Source organism: Agelaius tricolor, unplaced genomic scaffold (genome assembly GCF_023055355.1).
Source record: "Agelaius tricolor isolate 1412-34295 unplaced genomic scaffold, bAgeTri1.0.p SCAF_9, whole genome shotgun sequence".
NCBI lineage: Eukaryota > Metazoa > Chordata > Aves > Passeriformes > Icteridae > Agelaius > Agelaius tricolor.
Window position 1 is genome coordinate 31,123,921 of NW_027269269.1, and position 24,994 is coordinate 31,148,914.

The 24,994-nt window shown below is 36.6% G+C and overlaps 1 protein-coding gene across 2 annotated transcripts in view; it reads left to right on the forward strand.

The window, feature by feature from the left end:
* CBLB (Cbl proto-oncogene B) overlaps positions 1-24,994 on the forward strand; it is a 128,551-nt gene that overhangs the window by 6,119 nt on the left and 97,438 nt on the right. For both annotated transcript variants that reach the window (XM_071433501.1, XM_071433502.1), the window contains exon 3: positions 4,755-5,005. In XM_071433501.1, coding sequence (XP_071289602.1) covers positions 4,755-5,005 — 251 coding nt within the window. The remainder of the gene's footprint in view (positions 1-4,754; positions 5,006-24,994) is intronic.

Here is a 24,994-nt window from a genome sequence, read left to right on the forward strand (position 1 = left end):
AGAGGGGGTTAATATTTTTCTGTAAGGGAACTAGAGGTAAATTGTCTGGAAGTTCCAGAGTTAACTGTTTCAAAATCAGTTTCTGGTAGATTAAGGTAATGCCTCAGTTTTCACAGAGTTGCAATCTTATTGTTTCTGTGGTTCTGGATTAAGTACTTGGATTTTCCCTGAGTGTGAGCTACTGAAAGGAGCTTAATTTTGTCTCAGTTTGCTTCAATGAGAGATATTTTTTACTAACTTGCTTACTGCCTTTCATTTTTTACCACTGAGTGCTTGCTAAATATATACATGCTTACTTCCAGTCATAACAATACAAAAATCACACAGTGATATGATTCATGTCCGCTCCTAATGTGTTGGTGAGAGTTGCCTTGTAGAGTGCAATGTAGATTTCTTTATTTTAGCGGTGTTGGGTTTTTTTTGTGTTTGTTTGTTTTGAGTTCTGTTTTCTTTTGAAGAAAGCTCTTGGCAAATCCTTTGCGTCAGCAGGTGTCTTTTCTTACTGCTTACTTTTAATTGTGAACTGCTGTGGTATGTGTCAGGACATCCTGACTGGAAACCATATGGTTTACCAACCATCTCCTTACAGACTTACTTCCTTTGAAGCCTTGTATGCTCTGTAAAGTGAAGGAAACCTTATACCACTTCAGTGGATCTCTAATTTGAACATTACTATTAGTATTTTTTTTCAATTATAATGCATAAAGCTAATGGTGTTGAAGAATTTTTGTGTGCTTTACTTAAAAGCTTGTTCTAAAATGGAAGGTTCTGGTACTGTGCTGTATTTATCTCTCCAAATTCAGCAGAAAGTGTAGCCTTGTAAACTATCTTGTATGTAATGATGTGAGACTGAAGAAAACTTTCAAGAAGTTCTGGAAGATAATATAGTTCTTCCTTATAACTGGATATTCTTTTTGTATAGCTGAATGGGCTGACTGTTGAAAATACAGCAACCAGCATAAGCAAATTGCTTTTTCTTGTTTTAATATTTTAATGGTGTTTCTAATATATATGAAATCACTTATATTCTGCTTGTTGGCACATCTGATCAAAAAGATAGGCTTCAGAAAGGTAATTAATTCTTTGTTCATGAGATTTAAGTTAGGGTAAATACGTAATTCAGAATGATTGCAGCCTTCTCTGCTTGTGGTCTGCTCTCATTGCTGACTTTTTTCTCTGAATAAACATTTTGATCTTTCAGATGTTTTTTTCCCTTGTGCTTGTTACTTCAGAGAGTTGTAAGGCTTGATCAGTGACAGATTTGTGTCACCTGTAGTTGGTCTTGTGAAGAATGTCAGTCTAGTTTCAAGTTTTCACTAAACCAGAAATCACAATGAACTCAAAGTTCAGAGGAAAAAAGAATCTGGTTTTCATAAAGATTTTCACTTCTGCATTTGGGATTCCAGTTCTTCTTACGCTTCTGCTAAAAGAAATTCCTGGATGTCTCTGCATGGATGATTTTCAGGTCTAGCTACACATGTAAGATTCTTTGCCCATGTTTCTGACATCTCCGTAGAGAATTCTACCTGTCAGCCTAACTTCAGTCCTTTTCTGATCTTGCAAGAATGCTATCATAGCCAATCTTTATTCTTTGAAAATACTGCTTTAGACATCTTCTAACCCACAACTGGGGCCCTGTTGTCCCTTTTTTAAATCCTGATGACCTTATCTATATCACATAAAATAGAAACAAGTTATTTTCAGTTTCAAAGCTCTTGCAGTTGTGGATTGCAGTTTCAGACTTCATTACTGGTCAAGAGATGATCAAATATGCTTTAGGTTTTTTTCTGTTTCCTTCCAGTGCATTCTCAACTTTAAGGAGTTCCTTTGTAAGCCATTAAATTATTTGAGAGCTTGCTGTGGAACTTTGCAGTTTATGTCTAGAAATACCAAACTGCTGGTGTTCAGTCTCTGAACCATTCTTCAGCATGTTGAACAGCTCATGTATTCATATTTGCCTGCTTCCTTTTTTTCTTCCCCTACTGAGATGTAAATTTCTCTGGGATGAGGATGTTCTACAACATGTCAGAAGGCTTTCTCATGTATTTCTTGGTCTAAAAGTTGAAAGAATAATAGAAATTACTAAAATAACAATCAGTGAAATTAGGAGAGCTATTGCAAATGTTATGTTTTAAATACTGTTTCAAAGGGTACTAAACTTTTTAAAAACTTCTAAGTGCTTGTCTTTTGTCCACTCTATCTCTACTTTTCTAACTGACTGCCTGTTACCTCAGTCTAATTGCCTGGTTGTGTTCTTGCACTGTATGTTTCAGACTCTAACTATTACCTGTTTGCTTTGCTGTTTGGGGTGCATGAAGGTCTGTTAGTGGCAGCAGTCTTAATGCAGTGAATTTCTTAATGGTGTAGATGTAGAAATTACAGGAGAGGTCAGCAATAGTGATAGGGCTCTGAGTAGAGAGGTTGAGTGTTACAGGATACAGGTTTGTTCCCCTGTCTCCCAGAAAAGCTCAAGGATGCATTTTTTCCAAGTTGATAGATTAGTAGGAATAGGAATCTCCTTTCAGCAGTATTAAGATGTTTTTATTGCCTCATTAGTTACCTCAAAAGAATGTCAAAGTCAGTAATATATAATGTGGCAATCTCCAAATGATCCCTATAAAACTTTTATACCACATGGTCTTAATTTCTTCATAAGTATTTGCATATGTACAGCTGCACACACATCTAGATTGTGTCCCTATGCAATGCTTTAGCTGAGCTTGAGTAGCTCAGTGCATCAGCAGTCAAAAACTACCTGTTAGTTTTAGTCTCTTTTTCTTCTAGAACAGAGCATTACAGAACAAACTATCAGAAAATGTAGATAGCTCAGAAACAATTCTAATCTTGTTATGTTAAGGATGTGTAGGAAACAAAGAGTACCTTTCTCTTCCAGTAACATTTCCAGTGGAACTAGATTCAAATAAAGGTATTCTATTAGCCTAAACTTATTCTTTGAGTAATATATATTTTATTACTATTTGTGCCATTTGGGATCACAATGATTCCAAGTCCATTGAGATGTTTTCTTCTATTTGGTTTAAGTGGCAAAGTTTTAGTAGTGAAGGCACTACAGGGATAGTTTTGCTGAGGCACTGCCAGAAGATTCCCTGCTGTCCAGTAGAGCAGCCAGCTCCAAGATGGATCTGCTGATGGCCATTGGCAACAGTGGTGCTTCTGGGGTAATGTCTTAAAGAAGGGGGAGAAAAGCTTCTGTGCAGAAGGAAATTGCAACCGGGGAAGAGGGGAGTGAGAATATGTGCGAGAAACACCTCTGCAGCCATGCAGCTCAGTGAAGGAGGGGGGGAGGTGTTTTGGGTGCTGGAGCAGAGATTCCCCCTCAGCCCATGGTGGTGGCTGTGCAGGTCCACAGTGGAGCCAACATTCACTGTAAGCCATGGAGGACCCCATGACACAGCAGGCTGATGTGGGCTGTGATACCCTAAGGAACCTGTGCTAGAACAGGCTCCTGGCAGGACCTGTGGTCCCATGGAGAGGAGAGCCCACATTGGAGCAGGTTTCCTGGCAGAATTTGTGTCCCTGCAGAGGACCCATGCTGGAGCAGTCTGTTCCTGAAGGACTACACCCTATGGAGGGGATATGTTCTAGAGGAGTTTGTGAAGAACTGGATATGTTCTAGAGGAGTTTGTGAAGAACTGGTCTGTGAGGAGGACTCATGCTGGTGAAGTTCAAAGATGACTGTCTCCTGTGGGAGGGACCCCTGTCTGGAGCAAGGGAAGAGTGTGAGGAGTTCCCCCACTGAGGAGGGAGGAGTGGCAGAGAGAAGGAGTGATGAACTGACCACAGCCCCTGTTCACTCTGCTACTGTGGGGGAGGAGGTAGAGTGGAACATAAAATTAGGTCCCAGAAGGAGGGAGTGGTGGGTGGAATGTGTTTTTAAGGTTTGGTTTTATTAATCAAATGAATTAAGTTCCCTTAGTCAAGGCTAAGTATCTTAATATTAAGTACCTGTGACAGTGTTTGATGAATGATCTCTCCCTCTGCTTGTCTTGACATACGAGTCTTTCGTTGTGGGTAGGGGAATGAGAAAGAAGCTGTGGTGGGCGCCTCCTCACCCAGCCAAAAGCCAAGCGCTGAACTTCTGTTCCAGCCAGGAGCTGGAAAACAATGACTTTATAATATTTTTGTTTCCTGGTTTACAATATCTGTTTTTGAGTGACCCAAAGTCTGTCTGTTGTAGGTAATAACTTTTGAAGCACTATCACAGTTCAGACCATTTTCTTATGTGCAGAGCTTTCAAAATTAAATTTCCCTAGGGTCTCAGAGGCTATATTGTTGGATAAAGAGAGCCAGTAGATGACAAAGTAATTTATGTCAGTTCTTAGTAGATACTTAAACACCTGTAGCTAAGTTAACCTGCAGAAAACAGATCTGTTTGAAAGTACTGCTCTTGGCATTTTTGCATGCTGTGTTTTGATATGCTCCTTAGCATATATTAGACAGGAAAAGACATACTTTCAGGGCAAACTCACAAAACATGTAGGTAAGCTTGTTTGCTTTTTATAGATGTGACAAGATTAAGTAAAATTTTGCCTCTTTTGACATTAGAGAGGCAAAATTTCAAACCATGACAGAGACTATGTTGGAATTTCACAGAATATAAATGAAGTAGGATTTAATTCTTTGGGACTGGAGGCTAGAGAAGTATGTTATACCTGATAAATTGGAAAATATCAGATCAGTTTTTGTCTCAATGGTTTTCTTGTCTTTTACATCCTCTTTTTTTTTGCTTATAGGTAAGATTGTGCCAAAACCCAAAGCTTCAACTCAAAAACAGCCCACCTTACATACTTGACATTCTACCTGATACTTACCAACATTTGCGACTTATACTGAGCAAATATGATGACAACCAGAAACTTGCACAACTCAGCGAGAATGAGTATTTTAAAATCTACATTGACAGCCTTATGAAAAAATCCAAACGGGCCATAAGACTCTTTAAAGAAGGAAAGGAAAGAATGTATGAAGAGCAGTCACAGGACAGGTAAGTTAAATACTTAAATGTGAAGTAGATCATTTGGTCTGTGTGCATTCTTAACACTGTTGTCTGCAGTCATTGTGTTTTGACATTTTTAATTATTCAAAGAGCAGAAATATTTATTGCTTGGATTCATTGACCCTGCAGTTCAATCAGTAATTTGCTGGATTTGTTTCACTGTATGCTCTAATCTGTTGCTTTGTGACCTTTAAAACCAAGTGCATTTCCTTCATAAAACATTCATTTCATTGTAATTACTTATTCACAGGGCTTACAGTATGTAGTTTTTCCTGTGGTAGAGAGAGTGACTGTTCACTTGGATTGAGCATGACGTCCCTCCCTACCCTAGATCCTTAAACTTTGGGAGCCATGATGAATATTGACTTAGAGTTTTCACAAGTGATGGAATGAAGCAAAACAATATTCACTTTTTTCAGATATTATGTGATTTTATGGTGAGGTAATGATAATGTTAGTTTCATGCTGTGAAACCTTTTCAGAAATCTAATGGATTCTTGATTTGCAATGGTTCAGTTTTAATAAAAGGAATTTATGTCCACTTTATCTGCACTCGTGGTGGTAACTGAAGAAGTTTTTAATATTTGATTTGATTGCCTAATATTTTAAAAAATAGTATCTCAGGAAATTCCGTGCAAGATCTGCAATCTTGTTTTGGCAAGAGAGGGATACAAAGCTGTTGTGGCCATTAGTCTTTACCTTGTGTGGTATTACTGTAAATCTATGCAAATGAAGGAGACATTGCTCTTTCTGAAGTCTCCTCTTTTTAAAGGAGATCGTGGGGAATGAGATTACAAGTGAATGGAGGATTGAATTCCTGCTCTTCTGTCTGTCTGCACTTGAGCTCTGAGGCAGGCATGGTGACAGTGTAGTTTTACAGCTGGTGAAATTGTTGGTAGAAGTAGTGAAATGTCTACATTCTTGTAAATGTCACTGCTGTTATGTTTGAATTGTCCATATGTTCCTTCCAGATCTTTGGCAATGATTATAGCTACTCAGTCTACTGTGGTAGTCTTTTGGGCTTGGTAGGGTGTCTGAAATTTGCTTGACACCTAAGGACTTTTTTTGTAACATCAGAACTGTCCAGGTGTGAATATACTTAGCAAAAATGCTCTAAGAGGAGCAAAATACACTATTTAAGGTATTTTAGTGATCAGTAAAGATTTTGATGATTGAATGTTTTTTGTGTTTGAATTTGTAGGTGTGTAAAGCCATGTTTTCACTGTAGATGCATTCTTACCAGAACTCTTGAAAGATTTGTTTATCACTGAGCCTATTGCTGCCTATTTTAGGTATCCCATTTGGTGTATGAAGAATGACAGAAGTCATTGTGCTTCAAAGGAAATATGAACTTGTTATGACAAGGGAAATTTGACAGAAGTAGTTTGATTATATAAGCGGGTTTTATTGACTTACCTGTGTTGTATGAAACCTTAATCTAGTTACAGGTTTGCTTAAAGTTAGCAAAAATTAAAGCAAATTTGAGTGTCGCTTTTTAAAACTACTTGCTGTGAGCTCTGTACAGTCATTCAGGCAGTATGTTAGTAACTCTAGTTGCTAGAGTTGCTTTTTTCCAGTTACCCATTTCTTTTCCTGTGTTAGGGTAACAGTGATGATAGAAGGACATTTTTTGTGAAGCACAGGTGTGCTTTCTTTGAAGAAGGTGTAGTTGTCTATTTGGGTCATTCTTGTGAGATGGTTGGAGAGGAAGGATTTTAAAACAAATCATACTAACGAAGTGCACTGAATCATAATTATTATTTCAGGCTTTTAAAATCAGTATTTCAGAAGGTGACAGCTATCTTATTTTGCCTAACTGATGGAGTTCTGGAGCATAATAGAAATGTTTTTCTTATGTTCAAATTGTTAGCAGTGTTTCCTGTACAGATTGCAATCTGACTTAAAACAAAAAAATTGTAAGCATCACTTCATTAGATCATGACCCATGTCATTCCAAGTAAGTCTATTTCTTTATGATTTCAGTGCATCTTCTTTCATCTACTGGTGATGCTTTATCTGTATGTATGTCCTAGTTTTAAGTTGAATTAAGGTGTCCTTGCTTGCTGAGCCATATGATGCAGTATCTGAGCCCTGCTAAGCAGTGCTTCAATATACTTGATCCTGCTAATTCTTCGTAACTTAGCAAAAGAAGTTTTTATTGTGTTTTCTTTGCTTCCAAATATGCTTGCATTGACCTTATTTGTTAGCATTATAGTGTAATTGTAGCAGTGATCATTTTAAGATTGTGTTTTTGAAGATGCTTCCAAAATGACTGTCAAATTGTAGTCAAGTTGTAGTAGAATTATTGGGAAATAGTCAGTTTTAAAAAAAGGGTAAGGCAAATGTTGGCACCTGGACAGTTCCTGTGGTTTTCATTCTTACTCTGTTTTGGTTTCTGGATAAAAGGGCATCATGGAAAAGAGAAAAGCTTCATTCTTCATAAATCTGATTGGTATCATTTTAGCCTATTAGCATTATTGACTAATCTTCCTTTCGATAGTGATGGTACATTTCGGAACCAGTGCCAATATGCATGTGATTTTATTTGTGTGATGACACAAAAATTACTCTATTGTGAATAATTTATCATAAATTTTAGTTTTCAAGATCCTTTGGATGAAACAAGTTAGAGAAGCAGCACTAATGCAGTGTAAGCTTTTGTGTCAGCCATTTGTACATAATCTGACTGCCACAGTATCTTGTTTCCATATCAAACACATATGATAGCCATTTAAGAGTAGTTGGTACTGCCATTCTGTACTCTGTTGGATGAGTCTTGCTAAGGGAAAATAGGGTTTGCAAGTTTGTTTCTTGTGTTTAACTGCTTCATTTTCTGAGTATGGTGTCTTCTACAAAATTATGTCCTTTTAGTCTTCTTCTTAATGAAATAAGATATAATGTCCAGTAAGTTCTGTAAACTGTACTAGATCTAGATCGCACAGAAGTCTTTCTGTGAATGAAGTAATTTTCCTTTTTGTCACAGATTTTACTTTTTGAAAGGTTATTAACACAAGCTTATTAGAATTACTGGTTCAGACTCATCTACTCTTAAAAGGCTTTCTGTGTCTTTGAAGGTTTTGGGGTTGTCTTTTCTTCTTTGCATTGCTTTTCTTTTTGCCCTTTGTTTATTGGGAAGTAAACTAAAGCTGGAAAGCATCATTTCAGTGAAATCCAAACTTCCTTCCCTTTTGCTGTATTCCAGAATTAGGCATTCAGAAAAAATAAAAACTCTGTTGAATGGCAGTTTTTGAGACAAATGTGTTATCCAGGTGTAGAAATCAAGCACAGAAGTTATAATAATAAGAGTATAGGAGGAATAAGGTGGCACTGGGGAGATTACATTTGGATTCATTCAAGGTGCTGGACATAGTCCTCACTTCTTACTAATGGAGACAAGTGGGATTTCCTGTAAATCATTTCCTTAGAAGAATGTCTTTAAATGGAACTTATTTTCTGACTTTTAATATTGCTCACCTTCTGCTATAGGCCCTTTATATGAGGAGAGGCAGAAAAGTATAAAACCAGCGTGTATACTTGTTTTTAATAATCTCTTAAAATGCTCCTTGGTTCAGCCAGAGTTGGTTGGCTGTTTGTTTTAAAGTGGTATTCCAGAAGAGGAAGATTAGATATTTCTAAAGTAGTGGATGGTACAGATGAAGATGTCAAGAGGAGAAGACCTGTGGTGATTTTGTGGTCAGTGTAGGAAGATGTGTGTGAAGGAAATGTCAGAGTCAAAGAAGTCCTTCAAGATGATCATAATACCACTTCTGTTTCTGTCTAGAAAGTCTTATTAAATTCTCTTGTGCATCTGGGCATTTGGTGTCTTGATTCAAATTATGTGTTTCTATATTGTACAGCTTGTTTAAATGTTGGTGCAGAATTCTTATAGTCTCTCAAGTCTCCTAAGGAGGTCTTGTACCTGCAATTCAAATGATAGATCAAGTTCTCCTTTGTTACTGTTCATGGGTGTTACTGAGTTTATGGAGTATTCCATTCCTCATCCTTAAGTCTGTGTTGACTGCTGTGATCAGTTATGGTTCTTGGATCAAGTCCTTGAACTGGTGCATTAAAGTACACAATGTTCTTTCTGCTGCAGAAATTTCTCACCTATTTCTCCTTAATTTGATAGTACAGACTTGATAAGAGGTTAAAATAGTATCAGGATGGGTGTCAGATGTGCCAGCTGTAATGCAGTAGCCCTTTGTGTACTTCTGTCCTGTGGTGTGAGGTAACTTACTCTGCTTCCTTGAATTACCTCCGCTTATATCACAACCTTGCTGTTTTATTTATAGGAATTTAGGAAGTTTATAACTTAGCTAGCTTCATAACTTGTTTGTGTCTCCAGGCAGAGCAGGTTTTGTTGATTGTGGGAAGGATCAGGAAGAGTAATGTTTTAATTCAGGATGATTTTGTTTGGAGAAGTTAAGATTGTTTTGGCTGATGTTTTTTTGTTTGACAAATAGAATGTACAGATTCAGAAAAGGATGTTGTTAGTGGTTCTTTTCATAGAGCCAGTTTTGGCTTTTGGTGGACATCATATAGATAACTTGGTAATTGTTGAATAAAAGTTATGGGCTCTTTGGTATCCTGTGATTTGTTCTGTTTTCCAAGCATATTATGTAGTTTTTGGTCTCCAGTAAATTCCTCTAAGCCAAGTATACCATCAGTCTGTTGCTTAATATGATATAAAAATCCCTAAACTTAAACTGTCAATACATTTTAGAGATGTAATATATTGACCATTCTACTCTAGTCTTGCTGAAGCTGAGAGAAAGAAATCTAGTATTTGGTTTTTTTCCCTCTTGTATTTATTTACCTGTATTTTTAGATCATTCCTTCACTAGATTTTTAGTAGAAGAAGTTGCCTTACTCTGCTTGAAAGTCTTCTGGAGTGTTGGCCCATTGCTCCTGTGTGTCCCTAGAAAAAGGAGGGCACCTTTTCTTTAAATGTATAATGTATAATAAGGTAATTGGGAATGGAACTTGGCTACAATAAATAGCCTCTAACAAAGAGGCTTCTTCTGAGGAAAAGTGAGTGCATGACTGATTAGATGGGGCTGCATAGGAGGAGGAAATGCAATGAATTTTTTATTTTTAAGCTTTTATGTTATGGTGATAATTTCCACCTTCTTCTCCCCTCCTGTTCCTTAGATGTGATGTAAAACCAAACAGCTTTAATAAACTCTTTGGTGTACCTGACTCACATGAGTAGTTGAGCTTCAGTGCAGTTTTGGTGGAGCACAAGCTGTTTGCTATTTTTGGTTATAGTTTAAATTAAAAAAGGAATGTTACACAAACACACTTTTCAGACAAAGAGGCTCTTGTTGCAGAGGGCAGGTGAGAACGCGTGGAGGTTACAAATGGTAGAGCAGTATTATGACAACTTGTTCTCAGCATAAATGCAAACAGGCTGTGTGACTGCAGTTGTTGTAAGGCCGTATTTGAATTTTAGATTTTTTTTTTATCATCTTTAGTGCTTGGGGGTGGGTATTGTCAAATGAGAACAAAGGAAGTATTAGTACCAGAGTTACTTAGAGGCAACTATTTATTCAGATTGCAGAGCAAGACAAGGATTTCTAAAACCACAAAAGATCCTAATGAAAAAATAATGGCTTGTAAATTCTTATAATTGATTTAGATCCTTGATTCATATCTAGTTGTGTAGAGGAGAGATATGTGCACATTTTTTTTACTTTTTACTCTTATAAAATCAAACAGCATTTTTTATTATTATTTATGCCTTATGAAAACGTGCATGATGCTCTTGCCAAATTTTAAGGTGCCATACCATTTATACCCATTTTGGGCAGGTGTGAAAGCTCTCAAAAAGCACAGTTAGGGGAATCAGTCCTGTCGGCTTTCCATATATTAGTTTCCTTTATGATAAAGCTAATGATAGTTCTGCTGCTAAGATTATACAAAATGACTGTTGCAAAATGACTGACATAATTTTCTGTATGATTTCAATTTCTCTTTAGAGCATAATATGGGATGGCACAATGAACTGGGGGAAGTAGGTGGTTTTCTGAACATACAGTTCTTTTGGTCAGAGATGTCTGAAAATACTTCATTGCAGTGAGGATACCAGAACCCATTTCTGGTCTGCAACAGTTCTGTGTCTCACATCTCTTCTCCATACTTGCCTGCAGGGTCTGTATAGGGAGCAGCTGTGCTTGTGGAGGCAGACCATGGTCACCAACTATAAATAGAGCTGTGTTCTTAGGTACGATACAGCCCAAGTTAGCAACTTTGGGAACTTTCTGAGGAGCAGGCAGCGCTGACTCCTGAATTTAGCATGTAGTGACAAAGTCTCCTGTAATGGACCTGAATGCATCTTTCATCAATCACTTTTCTATGTGCATTTGATTTTTAGAAAATGTGGTCTCTGCTTCTCTATCTCCAGAAGTATTCTATATTTAGTGATAAGGTATTTGTTTTAGGATGCCTTCAACACTAGCCTGCATGATGGAAGCTACTTGCCATGCAAGCAGGAACACAAGGAAGATTATAGGAGAAAGGATCCATTTTTATGAATTGTATGCCTAAACTTGTAAGCACATAATTTTATTTTTAGGCTATAAAAAGAAATGGTTTCCTTTTCTTAATTTTCTGTGGCATTGTTTTCCATCAAAAATTAGAAACATGAAAGAATAAAAGTCTGCTTTTATTCTATAAAAGATGAAGAAAAGATTGGGAATAATCACTTTCAAGTGCTACACTTGCTGTTTAGAAAAACAAAAGCTCTTTGAAAGTTAAGTAAAGCCAGTTTGTAAAATCCAACGTGCTGTAGTGGTAATCCTTTGTCCAAGGAATGCTTGATCAAAAAACCAGCCTAGAAGACATACTTGCTATGTATCAAACCTATAGTAAAGACATTTTCATTAACCTGTAAAGATTAAGAAATAACCTTCATCTGAAAAAGTAGCAGTATATGTTTTGATTAACACAGTTGAAGTTTTAGTTCAAAACAAAAATGACAGAGTAGGATATTGATGGAAAAGCTGATGGATGGAACTACTGTATTCCATTCATTGAAATCTGGCATGCTAGGTGATATTTTGACATTTTGATAATGTCATGGAATTTAAAAAATACTTTGTGATCATTTGACTTAAATTTTTTTCTTCCTATTCTGTTCTTTGCTTCAATATTAATAAAGTTAATTTACTTGAATCATACTAAAAATAACAGAGTTAATATAACTATTTAGCAAGTCTTTTTATCAGTGGCTGCACATTTGCAAGCTAACTTTGTCTTTACAGATTGTGCAATAATACTGTGCATGCTCTAGAATGAGACAAAGCTTTAATATGCTTAATTTGTATTGGAGGAACAAGGATTTGTTGTTAAAAATGTAGGTTTGCTGTTGTATGCACAAAACAGTTTTGTTGCTTGCATGATGAATATGTTGGCATGTTTCATTCTTTTATACTGAGCAATTCCAAATAATTTTAAAGCATATTCTCTTGAGTTTAGGAATATAATTTGCTTGATTTGAAAGAAAATGTGATATTTACACAAAAAAAAAGACTGCGATGAACAAAACTGTAAAAAAAAACCAAATAAGCAGGATGAGTAATCCATACAAAGGACGAAGAGTAAACTCTGAAAAGAAGTACATCTTAACCCATAGTGCAGATGGAAAAAGAAGTCAGTAAGTGAATTTACGTGAGGGATAAAACTTTCTGAGCAAGCAACCAGGTGACTGTCATCAGTTTCTAGTTAATAATGTAGATGACTAAAAACATTTTTAATCTTTCTGCTTGAGTGCAACCAAGGTATTCATTATTGAAATGTTTTTATATTTGTCTCTAGGATATGATGAAACAGTGAATACTTTCAGCATCATTTGCTCAGATTTCATATGGGAATTAAGGAGCAATCTTGTCTCATAATGGAAAATTTTCCCCATATTCTCTTTCATTATGTAATGTTTAACATTGTGTGAAGTGAAATACATATTGAACATTGCATTAACTTTATTGTATTTATATCTTGCAAATATCTTGGCAGATCAGAAAATTGGTGAGGAAGTAATTGGTTCTTTATTTTAGTATATTTGGTCACAATAATTATTACTTTACTTCTTCTGGTGTATCCAATGTAGAGGTAGATTTAACTGTATTTCTTCCTACTATATAAGACAATAAACTAAAGGGGAAACATAGAAGTAGCAGATGCCTAAGAAACACATTTCTGGGGTATACAATGAAAGATTATAGTACATGCTAGCATATGGATTGAGCTAAATTTAATTTCTGTATGAATGAGGTTGTTGTGATGTTTCTGTAAGAGGACTTTATGATTCTTAAATGGTCAAACAGTGGAGATGAAATTTCAATATGGTATCTGATGCATTGTATAGATCAGGACTCCACTGGGGACCTGGACAGCCCTCCTGATGAGCTAGTCTTCAGCTGATTTTTGGCAAGCTCTGACTCTACACTGGGAGAAAAAATTTGGGGAAAAATAATGAAATTTAATTTTTTTCTTCTATTTGATACCACTTGTGGGAGAGTTCACAAAACATATCCTTGCTTTCCTGTAAGATAAAACAGTGAAACAGTTGAAATTTGAAGCAACAATAAAAAAGGAAATTTTCTTACAATCTGTAGCAAAAATGTGTCAAGATTACCTTATTAATTCCAAGATTACTTTATTTTACTCAAAGTTATCACTAATAGTAATTTGAGCCTTACTTTGTTTTGTCTGTGGTACTGAATAAATGTGTTTTTAGAAATAAAATCCACAACCATACCTCATTTTAAATATTAGCCCCAGTTTTGCATCTACCTTGCCCAATGCAAATATCTCCTGGTGGGCAGGAATACTGAATAATAAGGTGTGGAAGTCTTATCAGCTCCTGATTAGCTGCTCTCTCAGTCTCCTGAGCTCCAATACACTATATTGCACTGTGTCTGTTTATCTTGATATGACCAACAGCGGAGAATATCAAGACTCTTGAGAAAGTACTTGACATATTGCAGGATTGGATCAGACAAGGGGTACTGATGGCAGAAAGAGAAGGATCCATAGGCTTGTTTATGAGCAAGTAAAATAAGGGTCTCTTGAAAATGCTGAATAATTATATCTGGGGCACAGTGTTCACCTTTTTTCTTAATGTCTGTTGACTAACTTATGTTCTTGGTTTAAGAAAGATATTCCTTAGTTAAGTGTTTCCACAAACCACATGCTACCACTTGCTCCCGTCATTTTCCCCTGTCCCTCCCTGCTGCAGCAGGTTGGAGAGGAGAACTGGAGGCACAAAAGGCACAGATAGAACAATTTACTGGAAGCTGCAATGAGATAAGAAAATGAGCAGGAGCAGTAATCATGTTAATAACAAAAGCTTACAAAAGGAAGAGTGTGGAGCTCATCCATCCCAGCTGGCCATGCCCCCCATCCCAGCTACTGTAAGAATGAACCCTGTCCACAACCAGGACACACATTCAAAGAAGTGAAACCTACATACTTAGTGGAGAATCTGTGATCATTCCCTAGCTTGTGTAGAGGATTATTCTGTGACAAATTCTAGTCTTGGTTACAGTAAAAACAAAGAAACATTTTAATCATCTTAGTTGTTTCGTGTCTGCGTGTGTGTTCGTGTGTGTGTGTGTGTGTGTGCTAGGCCTCAGTAATGTTCTGAAGGCTTTTACTAAAGTCTTTTTCCTGAAAAAAACTCAAACACCTTAATTGCCTCTATATCAGAAATCTTGCTACTTTTAAAGAGGTGATAAGTTCATTTGTTAGTTATCCTGCTTAAAATAGTACATTTTGGGTAATAGAGTACTGTTTAAGAAATGACTGCATGAGAAAAAATTTGCCTCCTGTTACAAGTTTAAGGGCATTAATGTAAGACAGACAAATGTATTAGCGTCTGTTTTCAAATTGTTCCAATGGAAAATGGTCCTTAGCCAACAGAATATTTTGTGAACTCATTTTGGAGTTGATTCTGAGTCATGAATGTCTGTCATGGGAAGTGTGAAATGCAGGATCAGTAATAAAACGTTTTGTACCCAAGAAGATTTATTAGAACAATGCTCAATTTTTTTTTAAAGCAGTCATTAATTGGTGAGACCTGACAGGTGCATATCCTAGAGTAGGCCTTTAGTTCTAACTGCTCTCCAGTGGGAGAATGTGAAAAGACAAACACCTTCAGATGTTTTTCATGTCAGCATTTTGAAAAGTTTATGGGGCTATAGAGAATAAGTCATTGTGTAACTTGTAAAAAATTAAATTATCATGTTACCAGATTAGTTGAAGGTTTAGTACTAAAATCCCTGAGCACCATTCTTATTTTTGGAGAACACTTAGTTTTGAGAGAAGAAAAATGATTTCTTTAAAGTCAAAGTTAAAAGTTTCAGCAAATATGGTGTGTAAGCCTTCCATCAGCACACTTAGGGTAGAGCCATGTAAGTTGTATTTAATACTCTATAAATGTCAGGCATGTTAAAAGAAGATATAATGCCACAAATAGAGCCTGAAAATATTTCTGTTTGTTCAAATATACAGCCTGTTGTGAAAATCCTGAAGTGGAGAACCTGTGTTCCAACTGTTGTTTGTCATTAAAAATGATGACAGTCTCTGTTAAGAACATCTGCTTGCCTAATGTGCCAGCAATAAAGGAGATGTCTATGTTATGTTAACTTAGCTTGTTCTTGTCTCTTCATTTCTAAGTATTTGCTTTTAAAATACTGGAAAAAAAACCTAATCTTTTTGAAATGAAATATTGTTCTAGCCCTCAGCTCTGAAACCCTATAATAGGAAAAGCACATATTCAGTTGCTAGATCAACTCAATAATGCTGAGTTGGTCATAATGAATAGGCTGTCTCTGTATTTTTTGTTCTGAGTTTGAACAGCTATGCTTTATGTCTAGTTAGGTTATTTTTTACTGGTTGCCTGAGTCATAGTAGGTCACTTAGATGTAAGTATTATGCCATTTAATTTACAGTACAGCAGTTCCAGGTTTTTCTAGAATTAAGAGTAGCATTTACAGTTGCATGCTTTTTGGTTATAGCAGCAGATTAATGGTGGGAGATAGGAGTGCTGATAAAGGCTTGTGTGTGTTCTAGCTTCATAAGAATTTTTAATCCACTTCATAAGTGCATCTTACTGACAGCTCATTCCCAGTGGCCAATGCTCCAGTGGTTTTACAGCTTAATGATACATATTCTGTGCTGAAATTGGGAAGATACAGAAGATGTGGCACATATAGCCAATTTTTTTTTGTCTTGCTTAGAAACTCATATGTCAGCAGGCTGAAATCCTCTCCTCCAGTATTTTTTTTAAATGTGCTTCTTTAATATGGCAGACTGGAAGATTGTATTGTACTATTTTGTTCAGATCTCTGCACATCCTTTTTACTCTTTAATTCATAGCTGTAACAAATATACAAAGATTAAAAGGAAAAAAAGAAAAAAGAGCCACACAAACCCAAAAGTATGTAGCATCCTGTTCATGTGTTTCCTTTTACTGTTAATCCCTATAATTAATGCCCTATGAGGAATGGGGCTCTAATCACTTACAGAGCACAGCCATGCAAGAAGGCAGTGCTCCTCTGGGGGGTGTTCAGCAGGATGGAGCAGGGTGACCCAGTCAGTGCCCAGCTGTCCTCCAGTCTGTGCTTATGTGGGTGCATTAACTACACCCATGAATGACTGACAGGCTTGGAATGATTGTCTGAAAGGAATCCTGCCTTATGAAGTGCCACTGAGGAAGACTTGCTTTCTCTCATTTTTCCACTTCCATTGGGAGGAAGAAAGAAGAATGGGGGTGCGAAGCTGTTCTGTGAGGATCATGGATCTTCGCAGTCACTTTGGAATAATCTTTAATGAACCTCAATGCCAGGAAGAGAAGTGTTTGAATACCACATACCAGTTTTTTAGTGGCTCAAGAGGAATATGAATACAAAATGCTTTTCTGAAAGTGCAAAAGGTTTTTTCAGGGTTTTCATTTGTTTGTGCTGCATGAATTTAGTGTTATTGATGCTAAACTGTCATGAACAACCTAAAAGATAAATGTAGTTTTATAATCCTCCAATATATCTTTAAATGAATTTGGAGGACAGATTTTTGGATGTTGTTCTAAAAATCAGTTCTTTGTTTAATGATTTCTGAGAATGCAGTTTACTATTGGAGTGAATTACTGAAAGGACTTTTGACATATCTTCTCAAAACTTATAAGCCCAGTGCACCCAGTCTACTGGAAAGGGTAATATTAGTGAAATAAACTAGCTTATGTTTACTCAGAGTAAACAAAGCAACAAAAAAGAGGAAAACCCATCTCTTAGATTCTGTTTTAACATGGTAAAAGTGTCTAGGGGCTAAATACTTCAAACATAATGGAACAGAAGAGTCATATCTGTTACACCAGTTTGAGGCACCTGTTGGGAAAAAGAGCCATGTAAATGTGCTGTTGCTTTGTTTATTTGTGCTTTGTTTTCAAGTGATGTTGTAGTGTGCAGAAAGTCTTTCCAGGGCAGTCTTTTCCTTGTGCAATTATTTGTTCACACTTGTTTTAAGCCTGTTAAAGAGTTCTGTTTGCCATGTACTTGATGTATCTAAATAAGCTAGGAGGGGGCAATGACAAGTAAACCTTAGAGTAAAATCAGTTGACGGCTGTGAAGATGTTTAAGTTGTAGATATTCATGGATATGCAATTTAAGATACCTGTCACATCCTTCTATATCCTTGTGGAACATCAGTTCCGTGCATGCCAGCCATTTGCTGTATTAACAGCAGGAAGAGTATTTGTCACTGGAAAATTGGTGTATGGGTTAGAATTGCCAAGAAAAGGAAAAAAAAAGTCTCAACGATGTTTCATGTTCTTTTTTACCTTTATTTATACTTGTGTCTCTCTCTTATAGCTTTGCTGTGTGGTAGCCTTTCTTGTTTTTGTTTCTGAAAGCTTAGCTAAGAATTTGAAGTGAAGGTAAATGGAAAGGTAGTGCTCATTTTAGTATAGCTCCCATATATTCTATTCCTGGATTTTCAATTTGCTTTGTGTAACAGCAGATGGTCCATCTATTGTTTCATTGTTCTTTGGGGAGTCTGACCCTCCATAGTGGGTGTGTGCTTTAGTGGAAAAAGAACAAGTGAAGTAGGGTTTTTTGTGATGGATATAACTCACTATTAAACTGTTGATGACCTTTGCAATACTAGCTCTTAAGATTTATTTTTATTTGAATGCTTGCTATTGTGTGTAAATTCTGTCATCAAGGTGGTGTTTTCTTTGTTGAAGTGTCTAGGGCAATTTTGATTCAAAAGGATTGTTCACTGCTGTGAGTGCTGTTTTATGAAATGGCATAATTTTACCATATGCCTTGGGTTTTGTTTGAGATACTATGAATAAGCAGTGTGAGTGCTTTCAAAGAGGCATTCCTGCTGTCCCACATCAACCATGTGGGCTTTCAGCTAAGCTTCCCAGGAAGTCAGCAACATATGTGTACACAATGTGTGTATTATATTGGCGCCCACTCACAGTGTTAAAGATGTGTCAGCATTTCCAGAATAGTTCTCTATTTTGAGAGCCTTGTTTTAGCCTGCATGTGAAAGTTGTCTGTGATGGAACTTTACACAAAGTGTCAGCCATTGTAGTTTTCAAGTATGACTTTTTGCCAGGTGAATATAAGCTGAATTAAATTACTGTATGCAAATTGAATGGAATACATCTAGAGGTCTATTGTCATGATAGACTCTTAACTCTGAAGCAGTACCTTATCATTAAGTGTCCTGAAGCTATAGTGGATGCCACTATTTTTGAGGAATCGTAAGGGATTTGTGGTAAAAAAAGATGGCCTTGGGTTTGGGCTTGTGACTGTTGTCTAAGCTGTACAGCAGTTATGTTTTTCTAGTAATCGTGTTTGAGTATGGGCAACCTCCAGTTTCACTGAATTTCTTTCAGCTGATTGAGGTTCTATCACTGTAATAGTCTATAATTAATTGGTGCCTCCCTTATTTGTCAAATGAGACTTTTTTTAATATACTGAGAAATGGGGTAAGTCTGTAGCATGTTTAAACTGTGACAGTATTTAAACTGTGTTCCCCCAAGTTACAATCTTTTCTTGCTGGAAGCCTTTGCCTAATTAAGAAACCATCTTGTTTCATACACTCAGCAGGGCAAGCCATGGGACAGGACATGCTGATTCTATAGCATGTGGGTGGCTGTGTAGGAGCAGAGTTCACATTGGATGTTGAAACAGGCAGACTTCAAACATTTCAGTTTGTGTGCAGGAACAATAACTTTCTCCTATAGTTTCAAAAGCTACATGCTGTAGAAAATTGTTATGTTATAGCTTGGGATTTACTTATGTGTGATTGTATTTGCTGGACCGAAGTTATATTTTAAATGAATGTGTTTTCAGCCCTCTTTAGCTGAATGCCATCTACAACCCTCCATATAAATGTCAAATGGTTTCATCTGAGCAACAAGACAAGGGTTCAACAAGACAAGCCTGCAGTTTGAAGATAAGCAAAGCAATGTTCTTCCACATTTTGAAATCCGAGTTGAGAACCAACACCCTTGGAAAGAGCTGCTCTCTGCATCCCTGATAGGAAAGATTGGTGGGTGGGACATATCTGTAAAAACACTGCTCTTGTGCAGCTCTGCACATCCAGTGGTCCCACATTTCTGCAGTGGTAGATTATTCTAATTATTGTTTCATATGGAATGAATCCTGTTTGTGACTTACTTGAACCTCTTGAGAGGAGATAGATGTGCAATACATCAGGTAATATGCATAGTGACAGCAAGTATGCAAATTGCTGACCTTAATTTTTTGTGCCTCCCTTAGGAAACACCTGTTAATATTGATAAAGGAATATTGTATTGACAGAAACCTGAGACTTTCTGTTCTGAAACCCTGTCTGTATACTCCCACCAACTAACCATAACCCCTCCCCAAACTTCGAAGTATCTTCTGGAACCTGAAACTTTGACTGCAAAGGACAATGAGCCCAGATGTTGCAAGAACTGATCCTCTGTAAGCTGGAGAGGTTAAACCCTGAAGCAAGCACTAGTGTAACCTTTTGAACCTTTCTGGGAGTGGGTGGAGTTTGCAGGGGAAATAATGACCCAGGTGATGACCTGGTCTTTGATGTAATCAGGTAACCAGCAGGGTTCATAACACATTTATGTGTTGGGTATGCAATCCAACTGCCCTTCTGTTAGATGAATCACTGTAGTCTGAGTTCCTTTTAACGTTAGTCCAAGAGAATTGCATGACTAGAATGAAGTCTACAGGTCACTAAGGCATTAAATCTTGTGTAAAGATCTAATTTAGAGTGCAATAGATGTGCATAGATGGCCAGCCACTACTGTGTCCTGCAGTAAATAGCTTTGCAGGATGATGGCCGTAATTTGTGATTAGAAGGTCTGTGTCCTATTTTCTCCATCTGCAAAATGTGATTGTTTACTTAATTTATTCATGCTTGTAAGTGCTTCTGTCTTTTTAGCATCTGGCTGCACTGATGTCGGATTAAATTCCTATGGCTGATGCCTAAGCTCATATTTGCATGTTTCCTCTGAATGATCCACATCAGAGATAGAGGGAACTTACACAAGCGTCAGACAAAATCAAAATTTCTTTAGGCATTTACTTTTTAAGATACCATCTAATAATACTTGAAACAGTGATGGGAGCATATGCAAGTCTGAGTGTTTGATGATATTCTGGAAGTTTGAGAGTAATTTAAGTTTCATATAGATTTGATTCTGCTTAATAAAGTGTACTTGATAACATTCTAGTTTTATGTATCCTTTTGGAGTTTTTCATAAAGACCGTACACTTTCTGGGTTTAATATTACAAAATTAATTTTCATTTGCAACAGCATGCTCCTTTCAAGAGTAAATAGATGGACGATAAAATGCACACCAATCATGATAACAGAAAAAGGTGTTTGAATTGCCTTGGATTAGTCATATTTCTTATTTTGCAACTACTTTCATTTCTGTGTAAGTCCTACATACCCTGGAGCTCCCACTGTAATGGTTCTGCCTCATTTTCATAATTAGCATTCCCTTCCCACTGCAGTGTTGCTAAAATGTCCCTAGGGTTCCTTCTTCCACAAGGCTTGATTCCCCAGTGAATTTAGGATGAATGTATGGCCCTCTGGGGAGAAAAAAATAATATAGTCAGCAGATAGAGCTGTCCATGACTGCAGTGTTATAACATAGTTTTACACTGACAGCTGAGTTTTTATATACTCTTTACCTTATAATGTCAAGAACTAAGCAGTAATAATGCTGTCCCATCAAGGACCATTCAAACAATCACATGCACTTAAATAGATACTCTTTCATCTTTGAATAATTAGAGAACATTTCTATTTTGCCAGTCCAGCAAATGTTCACCAGACCTTCACAAAAAGCTTACTTTATTCTTTTTGATGTTGTTAATGTTTGAATGGCAGTTTTATTTGTACAGTATTTTAACTCTTCAAAGTGGTCTTACAAAGGCTAGTTAGATTTTTATGTTCAGAGAGATTTATTTTCAAACAACCATACTTTAGCTTTTTAGCTTAGATACTTGATTACACTGAGAGCTTTGCTTTGCTTCACAATTCAGTGTACCCTGTCTAGTATAATTTGTTTGAAGAAATCTGCCCATGAACCATTAGAGGATAAGTACTGCCTGAACTTGTGCTTTCCAAGTTAAATAGTGGAAACCTTTCCTCACTGTTCTGTTCCCATTCTGTTCACAACAAACTATTAATAAGATTTTAGCTGCAAATTAATTTGAAATTTGGTTTGCAAATTGTGGGGCAAAGCAATGGAACAGAGATGAGTGTTAAAAGAAGACCAATTTACTTCTTCTCATTAAGTAAGTGGACTGAATTTGGTGCAGTCACAGTTAGGATATATTACACTGGGCTTTGTGTTGCTCTTGTAACAGTCTTAAAAAGTGTTAGGTATGGCCAGAGAGGATAAAAGCTTGCAGAGGAAGAGTTAAGGAGAGGCAAGATACATGAAATCCTGACTGACCCACACTTGAACCTGGTATCTTTGTGTCCTGTGACTTTTTGGCAAATCAGTAAGCATGACATGAATAACACTCTTCTGTTTTTTGTTATAACATTTAGTAGCACATGGTTGGTTTAGTTTGTGTAAAAGCAAATGACCCCTCAGATTTCTCTCTCTTTGAATCTCTTTTTATGGATAGAGGTGTAGGCTAACTAGAGTAGTTAGTCAAATTTATTAGGAGTTCATGAGAAAAACACACAAAATGCACATGCCTTAATTTCCCCTGGCTATATGTGACCTCAGAGTTTTGTTCCTGAAAAATCAACATTTAGTCAATATCTCTCTCCAAGGAGTGCTTCAAGTGTGTAATTTAATTTGATTCCATTTGGTTTATGGTACCTACTTAATCTGGAATTTGTGGCCAAATTGAAGACTGAACTTAGTTTATGTACCTCTTTTAAATCAAAGCTAGTTGGAGGGTTGAAGTGTTCTTTGCAGTGAAGAATGAAGCAAGATTTATTAGACAGCTGAATGTCTATTCAAATCTGATTTACCCACCAGTGAGTTCTAATTTGTTGTGTGTTCATTTCAACTTAAAGTGATTTAATTAAAGTGCTTTGGTTTCATTTTTTCTGTCCCTTTCTGTAAGTTTTAAAGGAAATGCTGAACAATGGCTGCTGTCCAGAAATCTGAATTGTGAGACCCAAAACTGCTGATTCTTCTGCTCCTGCCACCACTTCTTCCAAAACCAGTTTGTTGTTAGTGTTGTGTGCTTTTGGATGTCAGTACATCTTCTGATTTACAGGATAAAATGTGCTCATTTTCAGGGCAAAGGCTGCCTCAGTAATATATCTGAAGAATACAATGCATCACAATTTGTCAACACTCAGTTTTGTTTCTGTGAAAGGTGGTATAATCCAAATGTATTTGAGTTAGTGAAGTTATCCTCTTTGTGTAATACTGATGTAGGGATCAAATTAAGGATGAAAGAAGTCAAGCTTTTGCTTCTGTCATATGGAAGTGTTTCGAATTGGAGTGCATGGAGAAGTAACTCCAGCTGACTCAAAATATATCAAAACAGAGAGTTGCATTCTATGGTTTTTATTATATTACTTTTCTCACTGTTGGAGTTGCAACTGCTCTAAATTTTAATATCTGACTTATCAAAATAGTTTTATAATACTAAGGTTTTTTTGTCAAAGAAACCCCTCCTGTTTAATTTCTGCATCATTATTTTAATAAATTTCTATGATAAGACAGTTGATATCAAAGTTAATATATGTTTTCATTCTGTCTAAAACTTGACAAAAGATGAATGCACTTTAAGACATTTTTTAAAGCATTATTTTAAAATGATTGTTGTATTGTGTTTCTGAAAGTTGATACAGAATAATATCTAGTAATGTTCTAATGTGTAGATAAAGACTTGGAAGCATTTGATTCCCACCCTCACATGCCAGTAGTTTATATATTTTACACAAAGACCAACCTGTTAGTGTTATGTGGGAAATAGGTACAAGTGGGATTTTGGCCATATTCCTGAATTTTATATGGTATTTAGTTCTTAATACAAAAGTGCTTTTAGATTTTTCTTCTACTAGAAATTGTGGAAATTGAGATACAGAGAGGTGTGAAACCAATTTTCCTAGGATTATGTAGCTTGTTCAGAGCAGTGCCAGGAAGAGTGTCTCCAGCTCTTCAGGCTCTTCCTTTGATTTCTTTATTATATCATGCTAAAGATTTTTCTGTTCCATATTTTTATTAAAAAGGGGAGGATACTTAAGAAGATATTTGCTTTTGTTAAACTCCTTTCTGATCTAGGGATTTGCTGTAAGACCAGGACGATCTTTCCTGGAAAAACTAGCACATTCGATGTAGAGTTACTAGGACAAATTTGCTTTTTATGCAGATAGCTACCAAGCTGGATTAAAAACTCTTTAGACATTGCCTGGCATCAAGCATATACACAGTGGATATAATGAATAATAGCAGAACCACATTACATAACTAAATTTCCATGAAATGTTAGATTTTTCTGATTATGTTTATTGAGCAAAGCTGGAGTAAGTTAACTTAATCAGTTGTAACTGTTTCTTTTTAACTGCTTGAAAATGGGAGAGTGGACTTAGTTTCTGCTACAGTAACAGGAAATAGAGCATTTTTGAGTTAGTTAAATGTAGTACAGGTAAGATGCAATGCAATGATTTGCAACAGCATGTGAAAAAGATGCCAAGTTGTGCAGTAGGCATCAATGACTCACTCATTTTTAGACCTACATTAATATTACCACTCTTGTATCTAAGTATTCAGAAGTCTGTGATGAGAAAGTGGAGGTTTTAAAGCTAAATCGAATGGTTTTTATTTCCAAAGGTCACTGAATTTTGTCTTCAGCTATACTGAATGAAGAAATGCTGTTCTCAAAGAGATCTTGCCCTTAGAACAGAAGTGGTTCTCCTGGAGCTGGCTGTTGTTGCTGTGCCTGCCTGAGTGCAGGGAATGCTGCAGCGTCTCATGTCCAGTGTCTCCATTTTCAGTACAGAAATGTTCTCAAGCTGGAACTCTTGAGCAGAGGTAGTCTTCTAGGACGCAGTTGACAACACACAGAAACTAGTTTTAAACTTCAGTTCACACAGCTTGGGAGTTGGGCTTTGTGGGAATCTTATCTCTTACTCCTTTTTGAGTTGATATTTGTTTAGTTAGTTTTCTATAATGGAAATTCAGTCTTTTTCTGAAAAATGATGTTGGCATTGAACAGTCACCTCCTCAGTTTTATTTCTTGTTAGACTTGGATTTCCAAGTGGGCATGCTGATCTTAGGATTTGCATAACTGAAGTTGGAAGGGACCTCTGGAGATCATATGGTTCAAGAGATGGACTTGCTCTGCTCAAGCAAGGCCACCTGAAGCCAGTTGTTCAGAGACAAGGGGAGAGAAATAATTAATTTTTTCACAAGTTCGTGGGAAGGTCTGTGTCCTTTATTTTGGTTCTTGCAGAGAGCAGTCATAGCTATGTATAAA